We start from the raw sequence: 26,510 nt of genomic DNA, 5'->3' as shown, positions 1-26,510 counted from the left end.
GCAGATCTCATGTGTTAAAAATCTTTAGTCTCAGATCTAATCTGTAACTCCTTCTCAAATGCTTCGTCTTCTCTATTTCTATGCCATATTTCTCTGCCAGGTCTGCTAGTTTCTGGTGCACATTGCTCACTTCCCTTGTAATCTTCAGGCACAAATATCTCAACTCGGCTTCTGTGTAAGATTTTAAACTATCCACACCCACAGTTCCCTCAACGAGTTCACCTGCTTCCATGATTAGCCTAGCGTAATTTAAACACACCTCTCCCTTCGGAGCACTCGGCGCGGTATTCATCTTGTCCAACCTTTCAGTCAACTGCTGAGATGTCAACCCTTGCAACAAAATGTTACTGGCTTGGACTGGTAGCACCTGCTGTACAACTGCATTCGGGTCTGTGGTGACATTTTCAAACTCTGGCTAACGTTTGACCCTACCATAGCATCTGGAAGTGTTCCAATTGGACTAAGGTCTAGCTATGATCTCGACCTGTCAAAAGTCTGTCCCACAGGGGAGACTACCCAAGCATTTTCATTATGTCCTCCCCTCCTTTTATTCTGGGACATGGCACCCTGCTTACCTACAGAAAGTTTCTTCTGTGCAAATAGGGGTACGGCAGGACCAACAGTAATAGGAAACAATATAGCATCTGGGGTTGGTCTTGCTTTTACGATCTGTGGGAGAGTAACTCCCATGTTCTGATTCATCATTGAAGACATATCTGACTGTGTTCCTGTTACTGGAGTGAATCTCGGCATGACTTGTGGCAGTAAAAGTGGAGTTGGTTCAGTCTGAACCAACATTGGTCTCGGGTAAACCTGTTCCATAGGCACCATTAAATTCGAATTTGTTTCCATAATGGGCACATCAGGGTAAATTCTCTGAACCTGTGGCGGTTGCACCTGGCTTTGGACTACAGGAGTAGTCGCATTCTGTATCAGGCTAGCATTAACTTTCATCAGACTCACTGTCCCAGTAACCTGTGTCGGAGCTGTGGGATCAGCACGGGTACTCAGACCACTCTCATTTGCTGCATATGGTGGTGGGCGATTTCTCAATAACTGCAAAATACACTCATCATCATCTGATTCTTCCTCCACTGTTAAAGACTTTTTAGCCTCCCTACTTTTAGATGAACTTCTGTTAGTCTTTCTAGTAGGTCTCCTTCCTTCCTTCTTATTGTCCTGAGTAATTGCCGGAAACAACTTAATTCTGTGCAATTCCTTCTGGCTACAAGCTCCCAAATTGCTAATGCCTCAAACTGTGCTGGTCTCGGAAGGGGGTTCGATTCATATAGCACCATCCTTAAATGCTCCAAAACCCTCAGATCGAATGTCCCATTTGTAGGAAATGCTAAGTTCCCATCTTTCTCTGTCACTTTTCACCATTGCTTTAGCCAAAGACATGGAGCAACACCCTTCTCTTCCATTACAATGTAAGCTGGTGTACCTTCTGGCGGTGTAGCTTCACCTATACTCGTTGTATTATACATATCTCCCCTTAAAGCACTCTTTAGAGCTTTGTAAAATTTCATCTTTTCAACCTTCTGTTATTCATAATCAAATCAGGAAGTGACCTTTAATCCCAGAATTCCCTTCACCTACTTTCTCAACCAATTGCTTCTCACAGATGGCTGTTAATCTGTGCGCGACCCTTCTCACTAACCGACCTTTCCCAGCACGTCTCCAATGACGTCACACTCACACGTAGTGCGGGTGACAAAGTCTTGCAGCTTGTCCTCCTAAACTTTGATTCACACAAAACTAGTGCAAAAATTGCGAGCACTAATCAAAACCAAAAAACAAATCTGCTGGTTCACTACAGGAAAGGTAACACAATCGCTTCAAAAACTTTACGGATTTTTCACTGATGGCTCATCCCGCACTTACAGCTCCCCCTTTTTTCTCGGTGCCCAAACTTGCAAGCAAAATTCGACCCGCAAATTTTACTGTCAACTGAACAGTGGGTTTGTCCTGGTGCACATAGACACCTGGTTTCCACCCGCCGGCCCAGCGGGGATCTCGGCCCCAACACAGGAGCTGGCACCAACTGGAGCCGGCAATGTTGCAGCTGTGCGACGGGTGCAGTTACACCCGTCGCGCTTTTCACTGTCTGCATAGCAGACAGTGAAAAGCTGCACGGGCAGCGCAGGGGCCCACAGGGGCCCCACGACTCCCCTTTCCGCCAACCTTTTCATGGCAGTGCAAACCGCCATGAAAAGGCTGGCGGGAGGGGGACTCGTAATCCCCTGGGCAGCGCAGATTACTCCCGCCGGGACTAAAGTGGCGGGAAACCGCCGGTCCCAGCGGTGCGACCGTGGCGCTTCCGCCGTGGTCGTAATACTTAGGATTTCACCGCCAGCCTGCTGGTGGTGAAATCCCCCAAAACAACCCTGGCGGTCAATGACCGCCAGGGTTGTAATGACCCCCATAATCTAATAAAAGCTTGAACTATCACACATTCTAAGGTTACAGTGCATATTAATAACAAGAACAATTGCGCAAACGATATCACATACATTTAGATTCAGCAGAGATATTCATCAATCATTATTCCCTATTAGCAGATTTTCATTAGTGAGGGTCCTTATCTAACGTCAGATTAGCATCAGCATGCAAAACAATTTAGTATAACAAATTTAAAAAAACATCTAATATGGCTCCATCAAAACAGTGCGGTTGGTACCTAGAAAGAAAAAGCAAGTTGGTATAACAGACACATGAGTTCAATAATACCTCTACTCAATTGGATCAGCAAGCTAAGATAGTCTTCGTCATCAGGACATCAGTTCAGTCAGCAAGGCATCAGAATTCAGCATCAAAGTTCAGAAACGCAAAGTCTTTAAGCAATAAAGTTAAGCATGTCTCTTGTCAAGAAGGAAAATGGGCATGAATGGGCTCTCCTCTCTCTGTGCAATCTTGTTAAATTCCCTAAAACTACTTCCCAACTCCCTATTGGTCAAGGGATCGCATGTTTACACTTTGTCCAATAATACTAAAACTTCAAATCTATGAATTCTACCACTACTCCGTTCACATGTCGCTGATTGGTTTCTCCTGCAATGTTCTCCTCATCCGGCTCGTCAGGTAACAATATTGTTGCAGCTTCTACTCCAGTCAGTGTCTCCATTGTTCTCCTCTTGAGAAAGTCAGTCTTACACAAATTACACACATATTGTTACGTTTACCAAGAACAGTATCCTCTAGCAGTCAGTTCTCATTAGAAAAGATTCTCAGCTACAAACACATTTACACAATGCAATGGAAAATCACAGTTAACTCTCTAGAAAAGCCATTTTATCAAACGCTGAGAAATACAGCTTGACATGAGGCCTAGCAACTAAGCCAAGACCTTCTCTAAGTTAAGGCCTACAATTAATAAATCTAATACATAATGCATAACTCTTAATATGACATATTACTACATTAATCAAACATATGCTCAACATTTCATATTAATAAACTATTAGTAAGTACACTTCATGAACATTGACGACCACTCATCGTGATCACATTTTCAAATGTGTGCATTTTCTATGTTACTATATTTTCTACACAAATCCAGTACTCAGAATACATGAACACTCATTAATAATTTTTATTAAAATGCCTGCAGTAGCAATAGCAAGAAAGGTGGTATGGGGGAAGGACAGCAGCTCAGCTCCTCTCAACCTCCCTCTAACCACACTTGCCACTAACAGAAGAAATGAAACAGGAGGTGGTGGTGGTTGGAAGAGTATGGACTAGAGTTATATGTCAATTCCTTCCTTCCCATTTCTCACTTCCTGGTCAATTTCTTCTGCTTCTATGAACAGCGCATTGCTATTAAAAGAGAAGCAACGTGAGAGGAAGTAACAGTGCATAACAGGGCCTAAGAAACAATCCAAACAGTGTCTGACGCTTTGCTGAGACACGGGTGCATGGAGGTACCTCTCATATTGCTCTGCTCTCTATGGGAAGCATTACGACCAGAGCTGGATGATGTGCGCCCCGATATGATGTCCATGTCAAAATTGTATCCATTTTTTGCCACATTATCAGCATCCATACCATGTTATTTTACTTTCTACCCTGTATACAAAATACCCCGTTTACAAAATAAAACGTTTGATGCAATACAATATGTACAATGCGATTTGATTTCCAAATATTCATATTTAAAGCTAACAGTTGATTGATAATTGTGACTGCCTTATCATGTGTAAGTGGCATCACATATCTACTGCTCCAGTCTGTAAAGCTCTATAACTTGCGCAGTAGCACTGATGCATGAGTATATAACGCTGCTGTCTGCAGCCGGATATTGCGAAAGTGTTTTTCCACCCTGCCAGTGCTCAAGAGATTCTCACTCAAAACGTGCCTGAGAATCTACTTGCAAGAAGCAGGAAGAAAGGCTGAAAGGAATTAGAAGCGAATGGTAGATGTACTTTATAGGCCATACATTTTAGTATTGCACTGCTATTTTTAAGTAGGTAAACTGTATCTATTTTTTTTTCAAATGAAAAGATGTTGTTAAAAAGAGAAAAGGGAACAGCATTGTCCATACTTTGCGTCCAAAATGTAATCACATTTTTAGTGAGTTTTCTGCTTTTTCATCAAGACATGCGGGCTCTTGAAAAATACCAAATTTATAGTTATGGGATTATAGAAAAAGGGGGCTCAGGTATAGAATGGAACCATGAGAATGCACGTTTCATTGATGAACTGTTTAAAATGTTGATTCGCACAAAAGAGTTATGAGCATTTTGCGATTTCTAGTTGTCACTAAACATTTTGTGAGGCACTTATTACACCCTCTAAAGCAGACTCTTGTCTTCCTCCGAAAAGGACCTCCAGGGACACCCTGGAAAGTTCGACTAGTAACTCTTCTGTCAAGGAGCCCGCAGCACCCCACACTTCTTGCCTGCCTTTCGCCTTCCTCGGAGAGAGCGGCAAGGGGTCGGACTCGTCCAGTAACCTGCCTTCATCTGCCAGCTCCACTGACCACTCCTCTGACAACGTCAACACCAACAAGAAGAGGCCCAAGGTAGAAACAGAAAAAGGGTTAACCACGCACGATATAAAGGCTCTTCAATGATATTCCTATCTGACTGAAACATTTATTGACTTATAAGTTGCTCTAGCCACAGCTAACGCTTAATTATTTTTTCTTTAATACATATTCTCACTCTTCTGCTATATTGTATGTTTTTCTAAACAAGGCATTCTATCATTTGGCAACTAGCACATAGAGAGTGTTTGATTCAGTAAAGCAGAAGGGGCATGGCTGGTTTATTGGCATTTTATTTAGAGATCATTTTACATAGCAATTTTTCACCATCTGAAAACACAATTCAAAAATGCCCTAAAACAATAAAATACGATACCTTATGCACAGGTAGTGATCAGCAAAATCATAAATTGGACCATGATTGAGTAATATTTGCAAAACTATGACAGTTACCAATTTTATGAACCTTTGTGCCCTGACACTTACCAATTTTATGAACCTTTGTGCACATTTCAAGTGCTTTCATCTAAGAAATCTTTCGGTAGTCTAACATCTGCATGTACAGTCCCCTAGTACGCATGAGCCTTGTCGGCACGAGCTTGCACACCACAGCTTTCAGACCAGTGCGGTAACCAAAGCTATATAACCTTCATGTGTGTTCTAACTCATTTTCATCTGTGTGCTGTTTCTTCCTCACAGCGTGCCTTTTTCTGGTCATCAGTATTTCACTTTCCATACCGTTTGGTACAGTATTTACTTACTCAAATTTGTATTGTGTTCAATTGTCCACTTTGCTATGCTCCAATTTGGGGTCAATTATAAATGTTTAGGCAGGTAATGACAACACAAATAAACCTTTTGTTCAGGCATAACCCCAAGTTATCTAATTAAATAATGTATACATTTTTCCTTTATTAACTATTTTACAAAATGTACATGCTATATATGAAGTGGGAGTTGTTTGATGTGTGGTCAGTAAAAAAATGGGTACTCTGTTGTGCCTCCTATTTTTACTGCAAAGAATTTCCTTTTTTGTCGCTATGACTTGATCGCATCCTTGTTTCAGTAGAGCGAGTGACGATTGACAGGCAGATAGCAATAGAAAGAAGGATGGATGGGTGGGCGGGAAGACTAAATGACGGTGAGATGTACTAGCCCTAAAACATGCAGAAAGACATAACAGGCAAAGAGATGGAAAGCTAGACAGACCAGATTTTAGGCAGTAGAGTAGAAAAGTACACCGATATATAGAGTGACTTTAAGAGGCAAATACAGCACTGGTGTCAAAGCCTCTCGGCAGTTGAACAACAGGCCTGAGATTGCCTCGATTAAGATAGGAATGCCAGTTCTTATCTGCTATGAGGTAGTGTGTTGGCATCAAGCCACCTGACCCAGCCCAAAGTCAACATCATACATGTCATGTCTTTTTGCTGAATCGTGTCATTATTTCTTCTTGTAGGTCTTCAAACTCAGTGATGACTTCAGTCCAAGTAGCACAAGCTCAGCAGAAGTCAGTGGTGGAGTAGCAGAACCTAAAGCCTCAGGGCGCTCCAATTCTATTGTACTCTCATCTGATGAAGTAAGTCACTCTTAATCACGCAAGATACACTCTTTAAACAGTGCTCACTGATAGTTTGTGGTAAATACAAATAAAATAAGTCATCTTTAATAAAGAACCTGAAATGAAAGCCAATACTCTTGAAATTCAAAAGAAAAAAAATGGCTTGAATAGCCTTCATGCCTAAGTACCTAGACAGTGTAATCTTTTTAATTCAGATTTATGCAGATGCTGAATACTGCCAGGGCCAGCTTAAAAATAAAGTATCACGTTTTAGATAATGAATAACACCTTTATCAGTGAAATAAATTGTCTATATACAAAAACAGCTATCCTTTTCAATTTGCTGAGACCACTTAAAAATAAGCACTGGTCAAACCATTAGTATTCAGCTCTGATGTGGCGAGATTTTGGCATTGCCAATGCCCAGCACACAAAATGCAAGACAAAAGAGCGACTAGGGCTGCAATGACAGTTTCAAAATACCCGCTTTCTCTGTAGTACTTGTTAAATGTATAAACTGAACTGCATACAACACTCAAAATACCCCCAATATTTGTGTGAGGCATAATGGACGTTCTCAAAGTTCCTGGCCGAAAGAGGTTGTGTCTAGGTTGTAGCCAAAAAAAGAGTGCTGACTGGAGCCATTTTTAAATTAAACAGCAGGTCATCAGACTATCACCACAAAATGGCAAGCTCTGCCATTAGGGTAAGAGGAAGATGAGAGGCATGGCCAGCAGGTAAAGATGGCTGATGCAACATTATAAAGCTGCCACCAAAGTCCCCATTAATCTGTTAAACATTCTGGTGCATAAGTTACCGAACTTCATACTGACAGTGGCTCACTGGGCAGATGATCATCTCCTGAACCAGCCTGCCTGAAATGTCACTGTGAATTAACCCAGGGATTACAGTTTACCACTGGAGCCCAGTGACGAGAATGTGGTGAAGTGTTGCATACATCCAGTGGAAGCCTTGGATGATCAGTCACAGATGGGCTGAAAGTCATAGCACCCTAAAGAGGGAGAGAAGTTTGAAGCACAGACAACCAAGAGTGAGGCACCAGAAGGAAGCTTGGCTTGGATAGTGGAGGATCATACTGATGTGCAGGCAGCCAGACAGGCAGGCCCCTGGCATGGACCTCCCATAGAGAACTGACACAGGGCAGAAGTCACAGATTGTGGTGAAGAGAAAAGTTTGAGTGGTGTACCCAGGGTAATTTGATCCTGAAGGTGAGTTGATGACAAGACACCACTAGCTAACCATCCCGCCCCCTTAAGAGAGATAAACATCACTGGCGTCAAACGTTGGAAGGTAAGAGCTGAATTAAAAAATAGAGAATATTCTAAAGAACAAAATGACACAAGATTGACACAAATCCAATAAGGAGAACTAAAGTAATGAATTTATAGTTTTAAGTAAAAATAGCACTGAAAAACACAAACCACCACTGAAAGTAAATGGATGTGGTAGACCAGGACCTGGGCCTGATTCGAGGCCAACTGCAGTGGAGCCCTTTCCCAAAGTTTCCACTATTTCCTCTGGTGCTCAAACAACCACAGGACAACGCTTCCAAGGCCTCCAGCACCCGAGAGGAGGGCATTTAGAGACGCTCAGGATTTCAGGACACTGGCCACTGGCCAGCTACGCATTTTAGGAAAAAGGCCTCTTAATCAATCATTCAATCATGTAAATTTGTAGAGCGCAAACTGGTCACCTCGAGGGTTCTCCAGGTGCTGTGGGGAGTCTGCAAGTCTTGGCTAGCTGGTGATGGAGTTCAAAAATTAATGTCTTGAGCTGTCTCCTGGAGTCTTCCAGGAAAGGGGAGGTGCGCAGGTGAAGGGGGAGGCTGTTCCAGGACTTGGAGGCGAGGTGGGGGAAGGAGCAGCCACCAACGCATTCCCGACGGATGCCGGGGACATAGGCCAGGGCGAGGTTGGCTGAGCAGAGCTCTTTGGTGGGTCGGTGGAATGTGATGCATTTGTTGATATAGGCAGGGCCGACATTGAGGAGGGCTTTGTAGGGATGCGTGAGGAGCTTGAAGTGGCACCTTTGCTGGACAGGGAGCCAGTGGAGGGCCCTAAAGTGGCAAGAGATGCTGGTTCTTCTGGAGAGGTCTACGATGAGTCTTGCTGCCATGTTCTGGATGGTCGGTAGGAGGTTCAGGGTCTGCTTCATGGTTCCAGCATAGAGGGTGTTGCTGTAGTCGAGGCAGCTGGAGATGAGGACAGGGGTGACTGTGTTCCTGGTGGCAATGAGGATCCATCGGAAGATCTTGCGAGTCATGGGGAGGATATGGAAGCAGGAAGAGGAGATGGCATTGATCTGTTGTTTCATGGTGAGTTGGGTGTCTAGGATAATGCTGAGTTTTCATGCGTGGTTGGTAGGGGTGGGAGGGGGCCGAGGGTGGTGGACCACCATGTTAAACCCCAAGATTTTGGTCATGGTGTTTTGGAAGTTCCTTTGTGTGGTGAAGATGGCATTTGTGATGCATAGGACGAGCTGGGTGTCATTGGCGTAGGAGATGATGTTCAATCCACAGGTGTACGCGATGTCAGCCAGTGGAGTCATATAGGTGGTGAAGAGGGTGTGGCTTAGGAAGGAGCACTGTGGAACGCCGCTGATGATGTCTTTGGGTGTGGAGATGAAGGGGGAAGGATCCTCTGCATTCGGCAGGAGAGGAAGGAGGGGATCCAGCGGAGTGTATTGTCTTGGATGCCAATGCTGTGGAGTTTGGCAATTAGGGAGTGGTGGGAGATGGTTTCGAAGGCCACAGATAGGTCGAGGAGGATAAGAGATCCTGTCCCTCCTTGGTCAAGGAGGTGTCTGATAGCATTGGTTGCTGTGATCAGGGCGGTCTCGGTACGGTGGTTGGGCCGGAAGCCAGATTGGGAGGGGTCGAGCAGACGGCTGTCCTCGAGGAAGTCTGTGAACTGGCAATTGTTGGCTTTTTCTTATGCTTTGGCAGGAAAAGGGAGGAGCAAGATAGGGCAGTAGTTCTTGAGCTCCTTAGCGTCAGATGAGGGTTTCTTAAAGAGGATCTTGACCTCAGCGTCCTTCTAGGCGTCGGGGACTGTAGCTGTGGAGATCAAGGAGTTGAGGATTTCAGCGACGGAGGTTCCGATTACTTCTCTTCCCAGGTTGTAGAAGCGGTGTTGGCATGGGTCAGAGGGGGACCTGGAGAGGATGGAGGCCATGATGACGATAGTGTCTTTGGTGGAAAGCTTTTTCCATTCAGGGATCTGTTTGGGTGGGGAGGTGTGGAATGGGGTGCAGAGGTGATCGAGGTCAGTTGGCTGGGGGTCAAAGTTGCTGTAGATGTCCGCCATCTTGTGGTGAAAGAAGTCCGAGAGTGTGTGGCAGAAGGCTTGGGAGGGGTGGATTGTGTTCTCTGTGGCAGATGGGTAGGAGAACTCTCTGGCGATACTGAATAATTCTTTGACGTGGTTGGTGCTGGCCTCGATGCAGGTGTTTGGTGCTCCTTTCTTGGTCTCCCTGATACGGTGGTGGTAGATGTTGAGGGCGGTCTGTGTTGCTGGGGGTCTTGTTGCTGCACCAGTATTACTCTAGTTTCCTGCAGCGTTGTTTGAGGCTTAGGAGTTCCGAAATGAACCACTTGGCCTGCTTGATGGGTTTCCTGTTGGTGGTGCACTTCAGGGGGGCTAAGTTTTCGGTGACTGAGAGAAGTTTTGGACGTGGTGTAAGGGTGTGTCTGCTTTTTTGAGGGCAGAGATCCAGGTTGATTATGTGATTCTGTTCCATTTGCGGTGGGGGAGGGTTGGAGGTCTCGTCAGGGCTTCCTGCTGACCTTCAGTGAAGAAGTGGACGATGTGGTGGTCAGTCCATGTTACCTCAGTGGTGTGGGAGAATTTTGCTCTTTCACTGTTGGTGAAGATGGGTCCCAGAGTGTGTCCTGTGCTGTGTGTGGGGGTGTTGACGAGTTGAGAGCGGTCAATGATGTTCTCGAGGAGTGAGGCGGAGTTAGAGTCACCCGGATCCTCCAGGTGTGAAGATGTTGTCCCTTAGGAAGATGCAGAGGTTGATAGCCAGAGGGGCAATGAAGTCTGGGATAGAGTTGCAAAAGCTGCAGCGGAGGCTCAGGGCTGTGTAGGCAAGAGTTCCTCTGATGTTGGTTTTGGCATTTGCTTTGATTTGGAAGTTGAGGTGTTCCATGATCAGGGTTGTGTCGTCTTCCGAGGCGGAGCAGTGGAGGGAGTCCTTTTGGATGATATAGATGCCTCTGCCGTGCCTTTTAGGGCAGTTGCAGTGGATCATCTTGTATCCAGAGGGCGTTGCTGGTGCTGATGTGGGGGTGAGACATGTTTCAGTGATGAACATTGTGTTGGGTGCAAGTTCGGTGATGGTGTCCCAGATTTCTGTGGCATGCTTACAGAGGGATCAGTGCACTTAATAGTGTTGAGTGGAGTTTAGGTCTGTGGTAGGGTGTTCGGGAAGAAAAAAATTGGAAAACGTGGGGGGCCTGAGACGTGGGAAGTGAAGGGGGAGTCTGAAGACAAAAAAGACCAGAAAGGCCTGGGGCAAGAAGAGCAAAGGCCAACATGGCCTAAAGAGCAAATTCCAAGGGGCAAGGTGGCATAGGGTGCTGCACTTCAGGCGATGTACATCGCTTCGTGGTGCTAGTGCGGGGGGCGCAGCAGGTCTGTTCAATGGCATTGCCCAGCGACCGCCATTAACTAGGTCCAGGACAGATAGGAAAAAAGTGAGAAATGCAGAGGGCCTGAGACACGGCAAGGGAGGGGGGAGCCTGGAGACAAGAAAAGACAGTAAGGCCTGGGTCCAAGAATAGCAATGGTCAGCAAGGCCTAAAGAGCAAAAATCAGGGGGCAAGGCGGGAGAGGGCTTTGCACTGCAGGCTCTGTACAGCACTTTGCGGTGCTAGTGCCCAGGAGGGGGGCAGCAGATCTTAAAGCTTGTTGTGTTCCTAGAGCCACTAGGAGGTCAGCCAGGTGAGCCTTGGAGTCCACCTCTTTGTACTGGGTAGAGGAGTAAGTGAGTCCAGTCCTTCAGGGTGCCTCTCAGATCACAGACAGCAGGTCCAGTACTCTTTTTTTTTTCTCTCGACCCAGAAAGTGTTCTGATGAGGTCCTTAGGGTTCTACATTTATGCCTGGCAATAGGTTGTGGGTGGAATGACTCATGGGCACTCCCCAACTAATGGGGTAAAACTTCTCAGGGGCAACTCTACCCACTTTTTCATTAGTTCCTGTTTTTCTTACTGCCAACAGGCACAAAATGCCATTTGTCTAGGCACTGTCAAGATGGCAAAAGACTTCGACCACACTAAACGTGGGTTGTGAGAGTTGCGGCTGTGTAGGTGAGGGCACAGTGGTAATCTCTGGTATGTTAGTACATCTAACAACAAACTCCAGTTTGAAACCAGCCATGTACCCACAACAAAATAGGACACAGAAGTCCAGTAGGACAAAGGCAGGGTCTTACAGCACCCTGACAATGTATACAGAAGAAACGTTCTGACATCCTTCCTTGTTCCTTTCAAATGTGCCAACGTGTTATGTGTGACTCAGACATAACTGCCAGCAGGGTTTACCGCTGAGGTGTCATAAGTATGCCTACAAACCCCACCCTGCAGATTCTTCAGACCTCAGCGAGGTCATCATGCTTATTATGGTCTACTTATTGCGTAACTCCTGGGAGTAATTTCACACCTCCTTCAAGGTGGTGCTTGCAGACGCTAATGCTAATTAGCCATTTGAAAGCTCAGGCAGGCAAAGGATAACTTTCTAAAACTTTTCCTTAATATTATTTAAAATCCGACTGAAATTGATTTTTAATGACTAATAATAGTACTGATGTAATTATTTTTCAATTTCTCGAAAAAGAAGCATTAGTGTCTTTCTCTGCCCTCTGGTTTTCTACATAAGACAACTAGGCTTGCCACAGTTGAGCATGGTATTATAATTTTTTTTTAACCTGTCACACTTTTAAATACTATGAACCCTGCCTTGTGGGCTATACGTCCTACGTAGGTGTGACCTGCTAATACTTGAAAAGAAGTTATGTTCCTGTTAAAAATTGATATTTTCACAGGTCATTCTGCATGTTTTACACTTGAAGAATCAGGCTACACAGGGTTGGCCTGTAGCCATGTTTGCACTGCCACTGTAGTGGATGGCACAAAAAGGTGTTAACATTCACAAGTGGCATTTCAGTTCCAAGCCATAGATGCACTTTAGGCATGATACACATGGAACATACAGGCACATTGAAGGTGCTAATCTGAAATATGCCAATTTAAACATGTTTAACAGGAGTGCACAGGCACTTAATCTCTAGAAAGGGTAAAGTGCACAGGTTCTAAAGCCAGACAAAAATAGTATCCAGAAGAAGTTGAGAAATATGCAGTCACCATGCAGAAAAGGGAAATTTCCTAAACTTCTCAGATTTGGAGAAATAGGACACCTTGCTGGTTTGCCCCTTCCTCTGTGCCCCACTCTTTTTGGGTACTTGTACTGCCCAGTGTTAGAAATTTGGTTGATGGTTGACTGGGGTGTAAACCTTAGTCAAGCAACAACCACAATCTTACTGAGGGTAAATGTCTGGATAACCCTAAATTAACCTGCCTCACCCCCTGGTAGCGTGGCAGAAAGCAGTCAGAGTTAACTTAGAGTTAATGAGTAAAGTATTTGCGCAACACTTTGAACAGTAAAACAGTGAAAATACCACACAAAAAGATATCACATCTGCTGATAAAAATAGAACTTAATAGATGGAACAAAAGCAAAACTTAAAAAATCCAATAAGTAGAACTTGAGGTATGAATTTTTAAAGGATAAACTGTAAGACAGCACATAGAAGCAAGAAGCACCAACCGGAGATTTCTGGTAGCCCCAGACGATCAAAAGTTCATGCCGGCCACAATGGAGCACAGGCCGACTGCAGGGGTCCCTTTGGGCCTTCTTAACCAAAGTACCTTCAAATCCTGGTGAGGGAGCATTGCATTGGTTCTGAACCATGCCGTAAAGGGGATGCAGCAAAGTTCCCCACGCAGCAATGGCGATGCTTCGATTCCAAGATGCAATGGTGTTTGAATGCAGGCTGCGTTGAAACGTTGTGCTGATTCTGATGAGCGCAGTGGCTGTGATGTGGAGTTTGTTGTCAAGGCTGTCATCAACGGGGATGCAGGGACCTTGCACTGAAGAAAATACCACAGTGCTGGTTCAGAAGGCGATGTGCCGGTCCTGCCCATGCAATGGCAGAGATGCACCAGTTCTGCGCACGCAGTGGCAGAGATGCTGAAGCAGCTTCTTAGATTTGCTTCCAATGGCCCAGGACTGGGGTACCACCACTTGGCAGGTCAGGCCGACAGTTCCAAGAGTCCAGTTGCAATGTGGGTTGGTTGGAAATCTTTTATGTTCATGAGACTTCAGATCAGTAGACCTGTCATCTGGCCCTTGGATTCCCTCTCGGTTAGAAAGATACAGGACCAGCCGTCCTCAACCAGGTATGGAGGGCAGCAGGTCATCACAGGTAGGCAGCAGTTCTTCCAGAAGCAATAGTCTAGCAGAGTAACAGTCCTTGTAGCAGCACAGCAGTCTTTCTTCTTGGCAGCATATCCACATGTCAGAAGTTTACTGAAGTGGTAGGGTCTGAGGTCTGGTTCTTATACATAGTGGTGTTTTTGAAGTGAGGGAGACTTCAAAGAAGCCTTTAAAGTTCACTGAGGTCATCCCTTCCTGCCCTGGCTCTAAACTCACTACAGGGGATATGTAGTCCTTTGTGTGAGGGCACTCAGGTGGGTGACACAATCAGTGCTGTAGGCCCACTAGTAACTTTAATTTACAGGCCCTGGGCACATGTAGTGGACGTTACTAGGGAATTTCCAGTAAATTAAATATGGCAATCGGTTATAAACCAATTTGACCATGTTTTAAGGAGTGAAAACAGCACTTCATTGCTGGTTAGCAGTGGCTAAGTCCAGCAAGTCCAACAAAACATACTCAGATAAAATAGGAGGAAGGCAAAATGTTTGGCGGTGACCCTGCAGAGAGGGACATTTCCAACACACAGGTATTGGACTTCTGCAGTCTGTGTTACAGTTAATGCAATGTACATCATCATTGTGTCTTACAATGTGTTTCCCAATAGATTACTTCTGGTGTTCATATTCCTAACAAAATGTGCCTTTTTGGATGGGGTCAGAAAGGTTTTGTAGCAGAATATCATTGTCAAAAGATCCTATGACCTAAGTATTGTGTCCTAAATATTATTTGTAAAAATATAACCAAATTGGAGTTAGTAATAGAAAAGCTACACCAATTGGTATTTTAGTAAAAGATATTTCTGTATACACTATTCTGATATACAACCTTCAGGAATATATGCAACTGTCGCGAGCTGGTGGTGTCATACATGTTTTTCGTGTCTGTCTCCTCTTTGGTCTTCCACTACTTACACTTACATCACCCAGACATCACACACTAAGTCCAGCCTTTTGTCAATGCTTAATTCAAGACGGTGGTTGCCGCAGGACCCACCAGTACTCATTTGTGGGGACCAGCACTTACTTGTCTTCATCAGACATTTCCTGAGACCAAGAGAGGGAAAAAAACAAACGGGAAACAAGGATGAAGAGAAATACAAGTGTATTAAGGTGGCATGAGGTGGATTCAGGACTACGCAGCCTTGGTATTAAACTTGCTGACATTTAATAGTACCAGCCACAGGCTTCTGTGGAGTGCTTTGGACAGGGGCACTCGTTATTTTACAAGTTAAGTACTGATTTTTCTCCATCAAAACTACTGCAGTTCTTGATATTTGAGGTTTAAAAAAATTACAACTTCTAGAGCAGGATCAGTGCCCAATGCCCTATGTAAATGAGTTCCATTTAGATTAATTGTGTGAAAAATTATTTTGTGTGGATGTCCTGATAACCCGCTATTGCAGTGTCTCCCTTGCACATGTATCAGACAACCCAGACCTAAACAAAATCTGCCTGGCTGTATTGGCGGAACTGTGGTTACAGTTACTCGTTTTTTGATTACTATCCAGAGCAACCCAGTATGGTGTTCCTGGGAGATATGCAGAATGCTCTACAGCTATTGGCAATCTATGCCTTTTTTTTGTTTTTAGGCACTTTCCCCTTTACAATTGTGATTAAAGACCTGAATGACAATGACTTTTATTATCAGATTTGGCATTCATTTAATCTATTTCCATTCAATGAGTGAGATTTCTGCAAATTAACAAACATTTCAAAATGTCTAAAAGCAATAACTTGTTAAAAAAGATGGTATGTTGCAAGTAAGTAATTGATCTTATTTCAATATGATCCTTTTTATGAATAAGCACAATGTACTATCAAATGCATGCTGACTTCTAAGTGATAAGTGTGAGAAATTGGTGAGCACTTCTTAAGACCTGGGAAAAAGTCATGCATTGTGACATGATTATGATGTCATTTTCTCCAATCAAAAAAATATATTATCAGTTTAAAAACATTTGCATGTTAGTCTCTGTTTTGTTCTGACAAGTTGTAATGTTTATCCATATTTTTTCTTCTATAATATTTACTGTCACTTTTCTTATTGCTGCCTGACACAGAGCCTGGATATGATAGATGACGAGGTGAGGCAATTAGAATCAACTATAGTGCATGCTTGTGCCATTATTGTGTCAAAACATTGTACTTTGCTGACTTACATTCGCTGCAAAACCAACATCATTCAAATAATATAACTTGGGGGCTCAGTGAATGCCACACCTTGATCAGACTCTACTTTGTGCAAAATTGTCTTCCATTTATAAAACTTTGACATTGTCTCTTGAAAATTGGTAACTTTAGCATTAAGCCATCCGAGAGGAGTTGTCTAGCTCACACTCATATGCCACATTCAGTTTGCAGTGGAAGAGAGATGAGACCTGGCAGAGTGTAGTAACTGTGGTGGTGGAGAAAAATGTAGGTCAATGAAGGATGATTAAATTGTGTGATAAAGATCCTGCAGTTGAGAGTGTCTAAGCGGGCATGTTAGAGCAGGTGAGAAGAGATGTGAGCTCTTTGAGATAAATTTTGGATGACGTACAGATGGCAGAGAGCAGAGTAGAAGTGATGGAGCCCTGAGAAGAGATACCTTTGTAGGCATAACAATATATTGAATGGAGAAATCAAACTCAAGAGGGAAATGGAGCCTAGAGTTGGTTGTAAATACTGAGGATGGACAAAAAGAAAGTAACAGTAGGAAGAGTTAGATCTTGATTACAAATTGAGATGCAGATAAAGGGAAGTCAGTGACAGAATCTTCATAAGAGAGCTGTAGAGGAAGACAAGATTGTTTCATGCTAGCAAGTAAAGGAAGATAAAACCAGAGAAGAGGTATTTTAACCATTAGAGAGTTAAGTTGAGAATTGGGAATAGAAAAAGAGAAAGTTGGGGAGAGTAGACTGACCACATGGTGGGGGAGCCTGATGTACTGAGGACTTGACTGTGAATATGTCAAATAGAGTACTCTGGGAGTGTGTTGGATTGGGGAAATGGTGGAAAGATGGAGATGGAACCAGTGGGCAAGAAAATGTGGATAGAAATAGAGAGGAGATAGAACATGTAGAGGAATGGCTAAAAATGAGAAATGTCATACTTGAAGGTTTGAGAAGAGGGTGGAGAGAAAAAATAGACACTTAGCACAAGTTAAAGGGGATGTGTGTCATCTGACAGAAGGTGATGGTAGGGGCAATATAGCGGCTTTTAGGAGATAGATGAGGCGAAGTGAGGGGAGGAGAACCTGAGGAGGATACTTGATTATAGCGAGTTGAAGAAGCTGTGGAAGGGGCGCGGGGTCAGCATCAAAGTGATGTAAAGTGACATTTGGAAGTGAGCATCATAAGTAGAGTAAGATAATGAGTTGGTGGTATATGTGATCATAAAAGAGTGACAACAGAATCAGAAAAAGATTAAGTTTTGTTCTCATAATTAACATTCATTTTATGTTTAGAAAGCACTCCAGATTTTAAAACAATCTTTAAGCTGTAGTTTAGGCACTCAGTGCCATATCATGCATTCACTCTATTAGTCATCCTTCCACTTATCCATTCATTCATCCATCCATCCAGCCTCAGTCTTGCATTCACCCACTCAACTCCACAGCCCCCACCACACACAGACACATGTAGCAGTATCATTAATCAGTGAAGAGGCACTTTTAGGTATGTCATACATCCTGCTTATTGTCTGCTAGGATGCTTATTGTTTGCTCCCTCAACAGTACACACTAGTACACACATTTTGTTCAGATTTGCAAACAGGGTTTGTTTTACTTTTTAACACAAACCACCTGCAGAGTTGTGGTGGGATCTGCATTGCAGTGCAAATTGCATTGTACGTTAGATTGTAACCCTATGCACTGCTTTGTGTCAAGGAGGTTTTTATTGGGTGGTATGTAGGTGTACCCATGCCACCACAGATGGACTTTGATCCAAATATCTATCTACAAGAACATTAGAGATAGGGATGTGCACTGAAATCCTGTGGCTCCTCCAGGCAGGCATAATGAGGAGAATTATTTTCATTTCTCCTTGATTTTCCCACTTTGTGTATGTGTTGCATTGGACAGCGCACATACAATATGGAAACTTCTTTAGCACACTGTATTTGGAAGGGACTCCATCCAGCACAAAACCTATGCTCCCCACAGCACAAACACCCTTGAACTATGATGTAAGGGTGTATGTGTTGTGTTATGGTAGCCAGAAGTGCACCTGCGCATGGAGAGAGCAGAACACTGCCACATGTTATTTGATATGACATTGTCCTGCTCTCTCTCTCTCATTCGCACAACACAGCAACTTTTGTTGCTGCCCTGCCATGCATGACATCGATGTAAGTCAGGGAATAGATTTTGAGACCTTACTTCACAGATATGATCGCAAGTTATGTGACCTGATCCTGGTATCTGTACCCCTAACTGGATCTAAAAGTAAGTAGAAGTGAGGTGTTTCTATTTTCACTTGGAGTGGTTTAATTGTCCCTGGAAAATGCAATTGTTAAGATCAGTTGTCTAATAAACTGAACCTGGACAGATCACTGGCAGGCAACAAAAACACTCAGTAACTTATTGTCAAGTCAGTGCTCTTTCTTTTAAAAAGGAAAGTACTTTTAGTACACACACACACACTACTAAATGCTATGCATTTCATTATGAACATACACATCAGGTAGATGGAAATATCTTTGGTGACATCCTCATATCAGATTTTGCCTCTAGTGGGCCCGGGGCGCCATAATCCCAATAACCCCGTCCATCTAAAGCAGATGCAACTTCATAATAGAAGGGGTTGTCCTTAGACAATGATTCACCAGTGTGTCACCATTAAAAACCAATGAGGATAATTACCATATTGCTGTCTTTATAAGGATGAGCATTGTAGCACTTGTCAAAATAACTTTCAATAAAGACTTTTTACCACCTTAACCAGTGTGTCAGAGACTCTCCTAACAACCAGTAGGTCATAGAACCAACCATTAGGACTCCCGTCACTCCAAACTCCAATTCTGAGAGTCCCTAAAACAAAGTAAAACTTCTCCCGGGGCTATAAACTCAATTTGCTCTGAGACTCCTTTGTAATCACCCCACACCCTGCTTGGAAGATGGTGGTACCACTGCTCAGTTTAGGGGCACAGTTGATCAAGCAAATATAAAAAAAAGACCTTTTGTTGGACATTTCAGGTGACTTGCTATGATCCTGGTTGCAAGGCCCGGCAACCAGGAGCATTGTCATTAGGCCTTCTGGCCACTAAAGGGGTGCACTCTCCAGTCCCCAATGCCTTGTGTCTGGCGTGCAGAGTGTCTGTTGGGGAAGGGCAGCGGAGTCCAGGTCTTTCCCCAACTGGTTCTAAGGGGGCACAAGGGGGAGAGCTCCACTGGCCCTGGCAAGACTAGTAAGAGTCATCCTAGTTCTGGGGGTCAGCTGGTGACCAAGTATCTGGTCCATCTTTGCAGGGCATCAGGTGGCCTCTCTTTCCAGCTGGGAATTCCCTCTACCATCTTCACCTCACAAGGCCAGGGTCTTCTCAACTTTCTCTTTTCTGCAGGGAGATTTCAGTAGGTGTAGAGGTTTTGGGGGGCAAATACCCCTGGAAAATACAGAAAGCTATAACATTCCTCCACCCCTGTTCCAACACTCTTGCACAGCATTCTGGGACAATCCAACATGGGGACTTCAAGTTTTCTCTTGAAAGAACTCCTCTGAGGGGCTCGGCTCCACCACTGTCATCACTGCCTAATCTCTTCCGAGCAAAGCTTCAAAGGCGAGCCCCTACTCTGTTGACTCTAGAGGTTTAGCCCTCGCCCCTTGTTTTGTAGCCTTCGGCAGTGCCAGCCCAGGGATAGTGTGACAAGCTAATTATCAGATGTAGATGTTTCCCATACTACTTTTTCTCTTCCCAGGAACTGGGTCAATCACTGATAATTGCTCCTTTTGTGAGGGAAGGCCTTTGTCCTCTTTGCCGAGGAGCAGAGTAATTAACTTGACCCAGTAGAAGGAACAAAGGCCTGTAGTCAGATTATGAGCTCAGCCTGAGAAATATGACAGTTGGTGAAGTTCCATAAGTTGTGGATATAGTGTGTTGGGAACTGCATATTCAAAAGTGGCTTGCATGTTTTCCCCAGTTTAATACCTTGCCTGACCGTGTAGACCTAAGTGGACCAAAACAGAACTTTAGGGCAGATTTCACCAAAATAAGTATAAAACAGTGAAAGCACTACAGATTGTCCAGTAAGTACTGCCGACCTAGCCAATAATGTCTCCTGATATGCCTCCCAAGGTCAGGGCCTATCTGCGACAGGCTATCTGTGGGCAAATACTGGGCTGTACACAACAGTAGCCTCAAAGGATAAGCCTGCACACATGTACACACATGTTCACATGTAACCAGCCCAGTGCCTCTTACGCTAGCTGTGCAAAGGTGGACACTGGCAGTAAGCACACTCAGTCTAATTACCATGAAGTGTGAGGGAGACTCGGTCAGAGGGTCGCACTCACAGTAAAAAGTATAAAAACATGGGTAGTTAATTGTGAAAAATCATGATGGACAAAATCGGTTTGACCTGGCCTTCTCAGCAAGGTCACTCCCAAACACTATGCCTTCCCTCTCCTGCTTTCTGAATTTTTTTGTTGGCACTGCTAACCAGTGCTAAAGTACTCAAGCTTAGTAAAATTGGATTTCACCAATTGGCACATTTAATTTACTTATTTTGCCACCCGCTTAAGGAACCTTTTAAACCATGTCTCATGTCTTCCATTGCAGCCTGTGAGCAGTTTTAAACTGCCAATTTGACCCAGCAAAATAAACCTTTCACCAGACACATGCTCCCTTTTTAATAAATATAAATCACCCCTGTGGTAGGCCCTTAACAGCCCAGAGGTTAGAACATGTGTTTATTAGGTTTAAGATATCCTGGTAGTTAAAAACTCACACATTTATTTTTCACTACTGTGGTGCCCACCTCTCCCATTGGATAACATTGGTTTACCTTATTAAATTTAATAAGTGCAAATGTTTAATTGGGACAGATAGAAATGTTGTTTGGTCTCAAACGAATTGTAATGTAAAATTCTCTTTAATCATAAAGTTGAATTCTAATTCAAAATTCTGAAAGTGCCACTTTTAGAAAGTTGTAATTTTTCTTGTCCTACCCATTTGGTGCCTCCTGCCTGTGCCCTAGGTCACATGGCTGTGAATAGTTGGCCTATGTCTGTTTCTCCTAGACTATGAGGCAAAGGCAGACCAGGTGTTGGCAGGATGGGCCATCATGCCAGGATAGGTGGGGTAGGGTTATTCCCTGCCATTATTACTAGGGGTGGGCAGAGCTGACAGAGTTCCACACTGCGGAATTCCGTGGAGTTGGAAAATAACTCTCTGGAATTCTGTGGAGGTGGAGTTCCGTGAACTGCAGAGTGGATCTGAATGCACTCGATCTCTGAAGCGCTAAGCTTCCGAGACCTGCCACATCAGGTCTCATTCAGGACAGGGCCACTGGCAGCAAAAGCTGCCATTTCAGGACTCTTGTGCACCAGCCTGCCCTGTGTGCAGTCAGTGCACATGGGTCAGGCCAGTGCATAAGAGGCCTGAAATGGCAGCTTTTGCTGCCTACTGCCCTGGTCTCGTTCCCAGGGGGTCCTAGTTGCCAGCGGCCTGCCTAGCTCTTAGGTCCAACCCTGCTTAGAACATCTGAGATCGGGCACCTTCAGGACAGGGACATGGGCAGCAAAAGCTGCCATTTCAGTTCTCATGTGCACCAGCATGCCCGTGTGCAGTTACTGCACGCGGGGCTGGCTGGTGCACAAGAGGCCTGAAACTGCAGCTTTCGCTTCCTTGGCCCTGGTCTCGTTCCCAAGGGGTCCTTGTTACCAGCGGTCTGGCTGGCTCTCTTCCTTCTGGCCCAGGATCCGGAGCTGCAGGGCTGGGCCACCGGTGAACAGCTCCGTGCCACTTTGGGTGTGCGCGCACTGCAGCCCAGTTATGGGCACAAGTGCAGACTGTCTGTGCTTGCGCTGTGTGGCCCATAACTGGGCTGCAGTGTGCATGCAGGAAGTTCCACTATGTTGGCGGGGCTAGCAGAGTTCTTGGCCGAACTCCAAAACTCCAAGCAGAGCACGAAGTGTCAAAAACTCTGTTAGCTCTGCCAGAGGAGCGGAGCTCACCACCCACCCTTACTTATTACATTTCAAATGGATACCTCCAGCACACTCACAAAAACATTTACACCAGCCCTTTGTCGACTCAGACCTCTTGGAGTCTGGGCAGGGGAAAGCAGAATGTTTCCAGGAGAGAGTATAGAAGTTTCCCACTTTAAAGGCTGGCACCAAGTATAACTATTGAACCCTCAGGCAAACTCTTCAGTACACACCCTGCAGAAGAATTCAGACAGACTGCCTTGTACTCAGATGACTGCTATGCTGCTTGAGGCCTGCTTTGTTTCTCAGAGGTCTTTCTTGCTGCTACCAAAGACCTGCCCTGCTACTTGAGGCCTGCTTTGTTTCTCAGAGGACTTCCCTGCTGCCTCTGGAAGGAAAGGGGACCATCAAATTGTTCCAAGGAAAACCTGAGTGACTCCAAGGGTCAGTTGGCTAGCCTCCTCTTCTTAACTACAGGGACACAATAAGCTCATGGTACCTTCCAGCAACTGCCCAGCTGACTTGCTGCAACTGGACCTGCCTGAGCCCTGTTTGCCTCTGCTAGAGTGAGTTACTGATCCCCAAAACATGCCTTCCCATGTTCTGGACCCTTGGCTGGTATCAGAGTGTACTCCTTTGAAAGAAAGGCAGACATCCTGAAGTTCTGGGTTCCATGCAACATTAAATGGGCTCCTTCATGTGAGGCATTGTCACCTGCAGTGACCAGCAATGTGAAGCTCCTTTGAATCAATTTCATTCTACAGCGACCAGCAGCAATGACAGCAACGCAAGATCTGCACTTCACACTACAGCAACAACAGCACGAGATGGCAGCCAAAGTGACAGTCTAGCAGTGACCATCTACTATGCCCTCCCGGATCTTCAGACTATAGTGACCACCCTCCATGACATCAGGCATGCTCTTCATGCTACATCCGCAATGCTGTACTCATGGCTTCCCCAATGCAAACTGAACTTGTTGCATTGGATTTTGAGAAGGTAACTTTTCCATCTGGACAAACATGGTCCCTGTGTCTGACCCGAGCACCATATAAATCGTCTTGAACTTGTGACTTTCCCCCAGTCTGGTATGAACAGATGACTGTGAGTGGTGATTGGTGCCTCTAGTTGCTATTCTTGCCTAAAACTTTGAAATTGTATAGCTCCAGTTCTACTGATTATATTTTTGTGTTTTTTTCTGTGTCAAACTATTCAGTAACATTTTCTCTGTTTTTCAAAATTGATGTGGGATATTTTTTGTGTTGTGTTTTCACCTTATTACTATTTGTGGGCTGCATAGATACTACACATTGCCTATAAGTTAAGCCTGAATGCTTTTGTGCCAGACAGAGCATCACAGCTTTGGATTGGTAAAACACCATCCAAGCCAACCTGTAACGAATAAAGCAACCCATGACACCCTTGATAGAGATTGTCAGGACTTTGCCGCTTTGTATCTCAGTGTGGATGGCAATGTGCTAACCCTACGCATATGATATATTTAAGCAGAGTTGGTGAGAAAACCTACATATTTGCTGCTAGCAACTAGTTTCTGAACTTATAGAATTAATATAGTCCTGTCTGCCCAACTCTCATACAACTAGGTTCCAGATTGGAATTTAGGTGGACACACCCAAGCCTTTCACCCTTCTAATTTTAATTGAATGAGTGCCTCCTGTGTCAAACGTTAGGCCAAAAAACCACGATGTGGCCATGAATATAAAAACAGGGAATTTTGTGGGTTAATATTAACAGCCACCCTTTATAGCACTACAACACTGTTTCAAGAGCCACAGAAAAATTATCTAAGTTATTTTTAACAAACCTATAGAGAAATTGGAGTGTAATGTGCAATGAGTTGTTGATTGCACAGATAGACAGTAATAGACTAAAACACAGGAGCATTCATAAAAGAACTTGGAGCATTTCCCTCTGGTATACACCCTCTCAGCAACCAGCACATTGCATAACTCAAATTGGAAATGCTAATGTGTTGGCTTGTGCATGCATAATAATTATTTTTTTAGCCGCCTTTGTATAAAGACTCCAATTGTTCAGGCTGCTTGTATACTAGCCCCCATCATTTTTCTGGTGTTTGAACTACTTTTCTGCATGGTGGCACAGGGTTGGACATGTACCAATTTCCTTGTAATTCATGTTTGCCCTGTCCATTGTGTTCCATGTGTGTATACTATAGTATAAGACCTCTTTAACTTCTGAATTATGACACAACAATGCATATATATAACCCTTGCTTTTGCTTGTACGTTATCACCAGGGTATGCTTATGATGTATATGATGTATTACTAGCATGTGTTTACAGCAGAGGGTCTTTGTATAGTGTTATAATTACTGCTAATGTACGATCTTTTAAAAGGCATATAAGAAATCATTGAACCCCATAAGGGGATTCATTTCCCCTACAGTATCTCTTTTTTTTTATTACCACGTCATTATCACAAGAACACATTTCCGCACATCTCTATATGTGTTGGAAAAAAATTGGGTACATTACCCTACCCTGTGGGCTGGGTAGTGATCTTCCATGGAGGTCCAACTCCAAGGACATTTGACATTTTTCCTCAGACATTGAATGCTAACTAGCTAAGGGCTATGCCAGACTGGCCTGTATTTTCCCCTGGTTTCAGATACGTGATGCCATCTAATTTCGGACTTCTAATTACAAGCAACTATTGCTAGTTCAATTAAAGTATAGTGTGTGCATGTGTGTGAGTGTATGTGTGTGGAGAGAGGGGGACCCCTCGAACAAGTTTGGTGGGATTCTGGCAAGACCGACTGTTGTTTCCAATATAAACCTTCATTTTAGTATGATGTTACAGATAGGTAACAGGATACTGGTCTGTGTTTTCTCGTTTTTACATGACAATTAAGTACACCTTCAATGCCTCAGTGTTAAGAGACAGCTACCAGGCCTGACTGCAATCTTCTGCATGTGTCAGTTGTATTTACAGAACATCTCCGATAACACAGTGAATTGTTTTTGTTGCAGATTCTCGATGATGGGCAGTCACCTAAACACAGCAAGTGGCAAAATCATGTCATTCAAGAATGGAGTTCAAAACAAGTGTGCCAGTGGCTAGCTGGCATGCAGCTGGAACAATATGCTTCTGAATTTACTGCTCAAAACATTCAAGGTGAAGAGCTTCTCCAGCTGGATGGAAGTAAACTCAAGGTAAAAACGTTTTTTTTTTATTAAAGACAACACTTCCTGGGTCATGCGCCTTTTAATTTAGCAACTTGTGTTATATATCACTGGCATTTAAATTGAGCTTTACATGAATTCACTCTTCTCTCTGAGAAATGTAGTGTACTCCATATTATGATGTGCTTATACATAATATTAAATAGGTATCTTGTGAATTGTTTAGGAACAGTATGCATAAACACACACACACACACACACATATATATATCTTACAATTAATATTGGCCTTAATGTTCCTTTGCTCACCCAGAGAGAAAGCAGAATGTATCTTGACTCATTTAATATGAGTTTATTTCTGTGCCCTTCAACAGCAACTACCATGTGTGCCAATGTTTGTGTGTCTGTACCATTATTATATATATATATATATATATATATATATATATATATATATATATAATCACTTTCATTCGGCGTTCCCTTTCTGCGCCGGACCATCAACGGTGCCAGTCTGTTAACGCGCGCCACCATGTCTTAAATCCAACACTTTCCTTTCGTAACCCGGAAGGACAGCACTCCACAAGCATCGAAGATTAAAGGAATTTTATTTATCAACAGGAACGCGTTTCGACGTTACCGCCTTCGTCAACCTGGGACACGACATTCTGGCTACAATTAAATATTATGTGATCACCTGATCTATTCCCAAAATGCAACAAAAAAAAACAAATTACCAACATTATATATTTAAACTGTACCTTGCCATAATTATTTATCGACTAAGAATTCCAAAAACAATTTTTTCTTTTCATTGAAATATCTTATTGTATTCGTTTTTACTAATGATGTTAATAGGTTACACAACATCCATACGGGCACTACTTAGATAGCGTTGTTACATAATCTTTGCAGCAACATGAAAAAATCATACCATTTCTTATTAATAATCCTCCCGGGAGAGCTTAACTCATTTCATCTGTATTTTATTATAACTCCCCACTTTCGGTGGATACTTTGCTGCTGACGATAACATTAGAAAACGATCTAAAGTAGACTCGTCTCTCTAACGATGATAATGGGTTACACAATAACCATAAATTAGCACCAAGAATGTCATTATTTCTAACTTCTTTCATCAACCTTACAATTCATTA

General features: G+C 43.7%; 1 protein-coding gene across 4 annotated transcripts in view; it reads left to right on the top strand.

Moving 5' to 3' along the window:
* PPP1R9A (protein phosphatase 1 regulatory subunit 9A) overlaps positions 1–26,510 on the top strand; it is a 718,476-nt gene that overhangs the window by 633,669 nt on the left and 58,297 nt on the right. For 2 of the 4 annotated variants that reach the window (XM_069211751.1, XM_069211749.1), the window contains 4 exons: positions 4,822–5,020; positions 6,444–6,563; positions 16,124–16,147; positions 25,201–25,383. In XM_069211751.1, the coding sequence (XP_069067852.1) occupies positions 4,822–5,020; positions 6,444–6,563; positions 16,124–16,147; positions 25,201–25,383 (526 nt within the window). The remainder of the gene's footprint in view (positions 1–4,821; positions 5,021–6,443; positions 6,564–16,123; positions 16,148–25,200; positions 25,384–26,510) is intronic. The other 2 variants (XM_069211753.1, XM_069211750.1) reach the window with 1 other exon arrangement.

This window comes from Pleurodeles waltl, chromosome 10 (genome assembly GCF_031143425.1).
Source record: "Pleurodeles waltl isolate 20211129_DDA chromosome 10, aPleWal1.hap1.20221129, whole genome shotgun sequence".
In the NCBI taxonomy this organism is placed as follows: domain Eukaryota; kingdom Metazoa; phylum Chordata; class Amphibia; order Caudata; family Salamandridae; genus Pleurodeles; species Pleurodeles waltl.
Note: the sequence above shows the minus strand (reverse complement) of the source record. Positions and strands in the feature narration are given on the sequence as shown.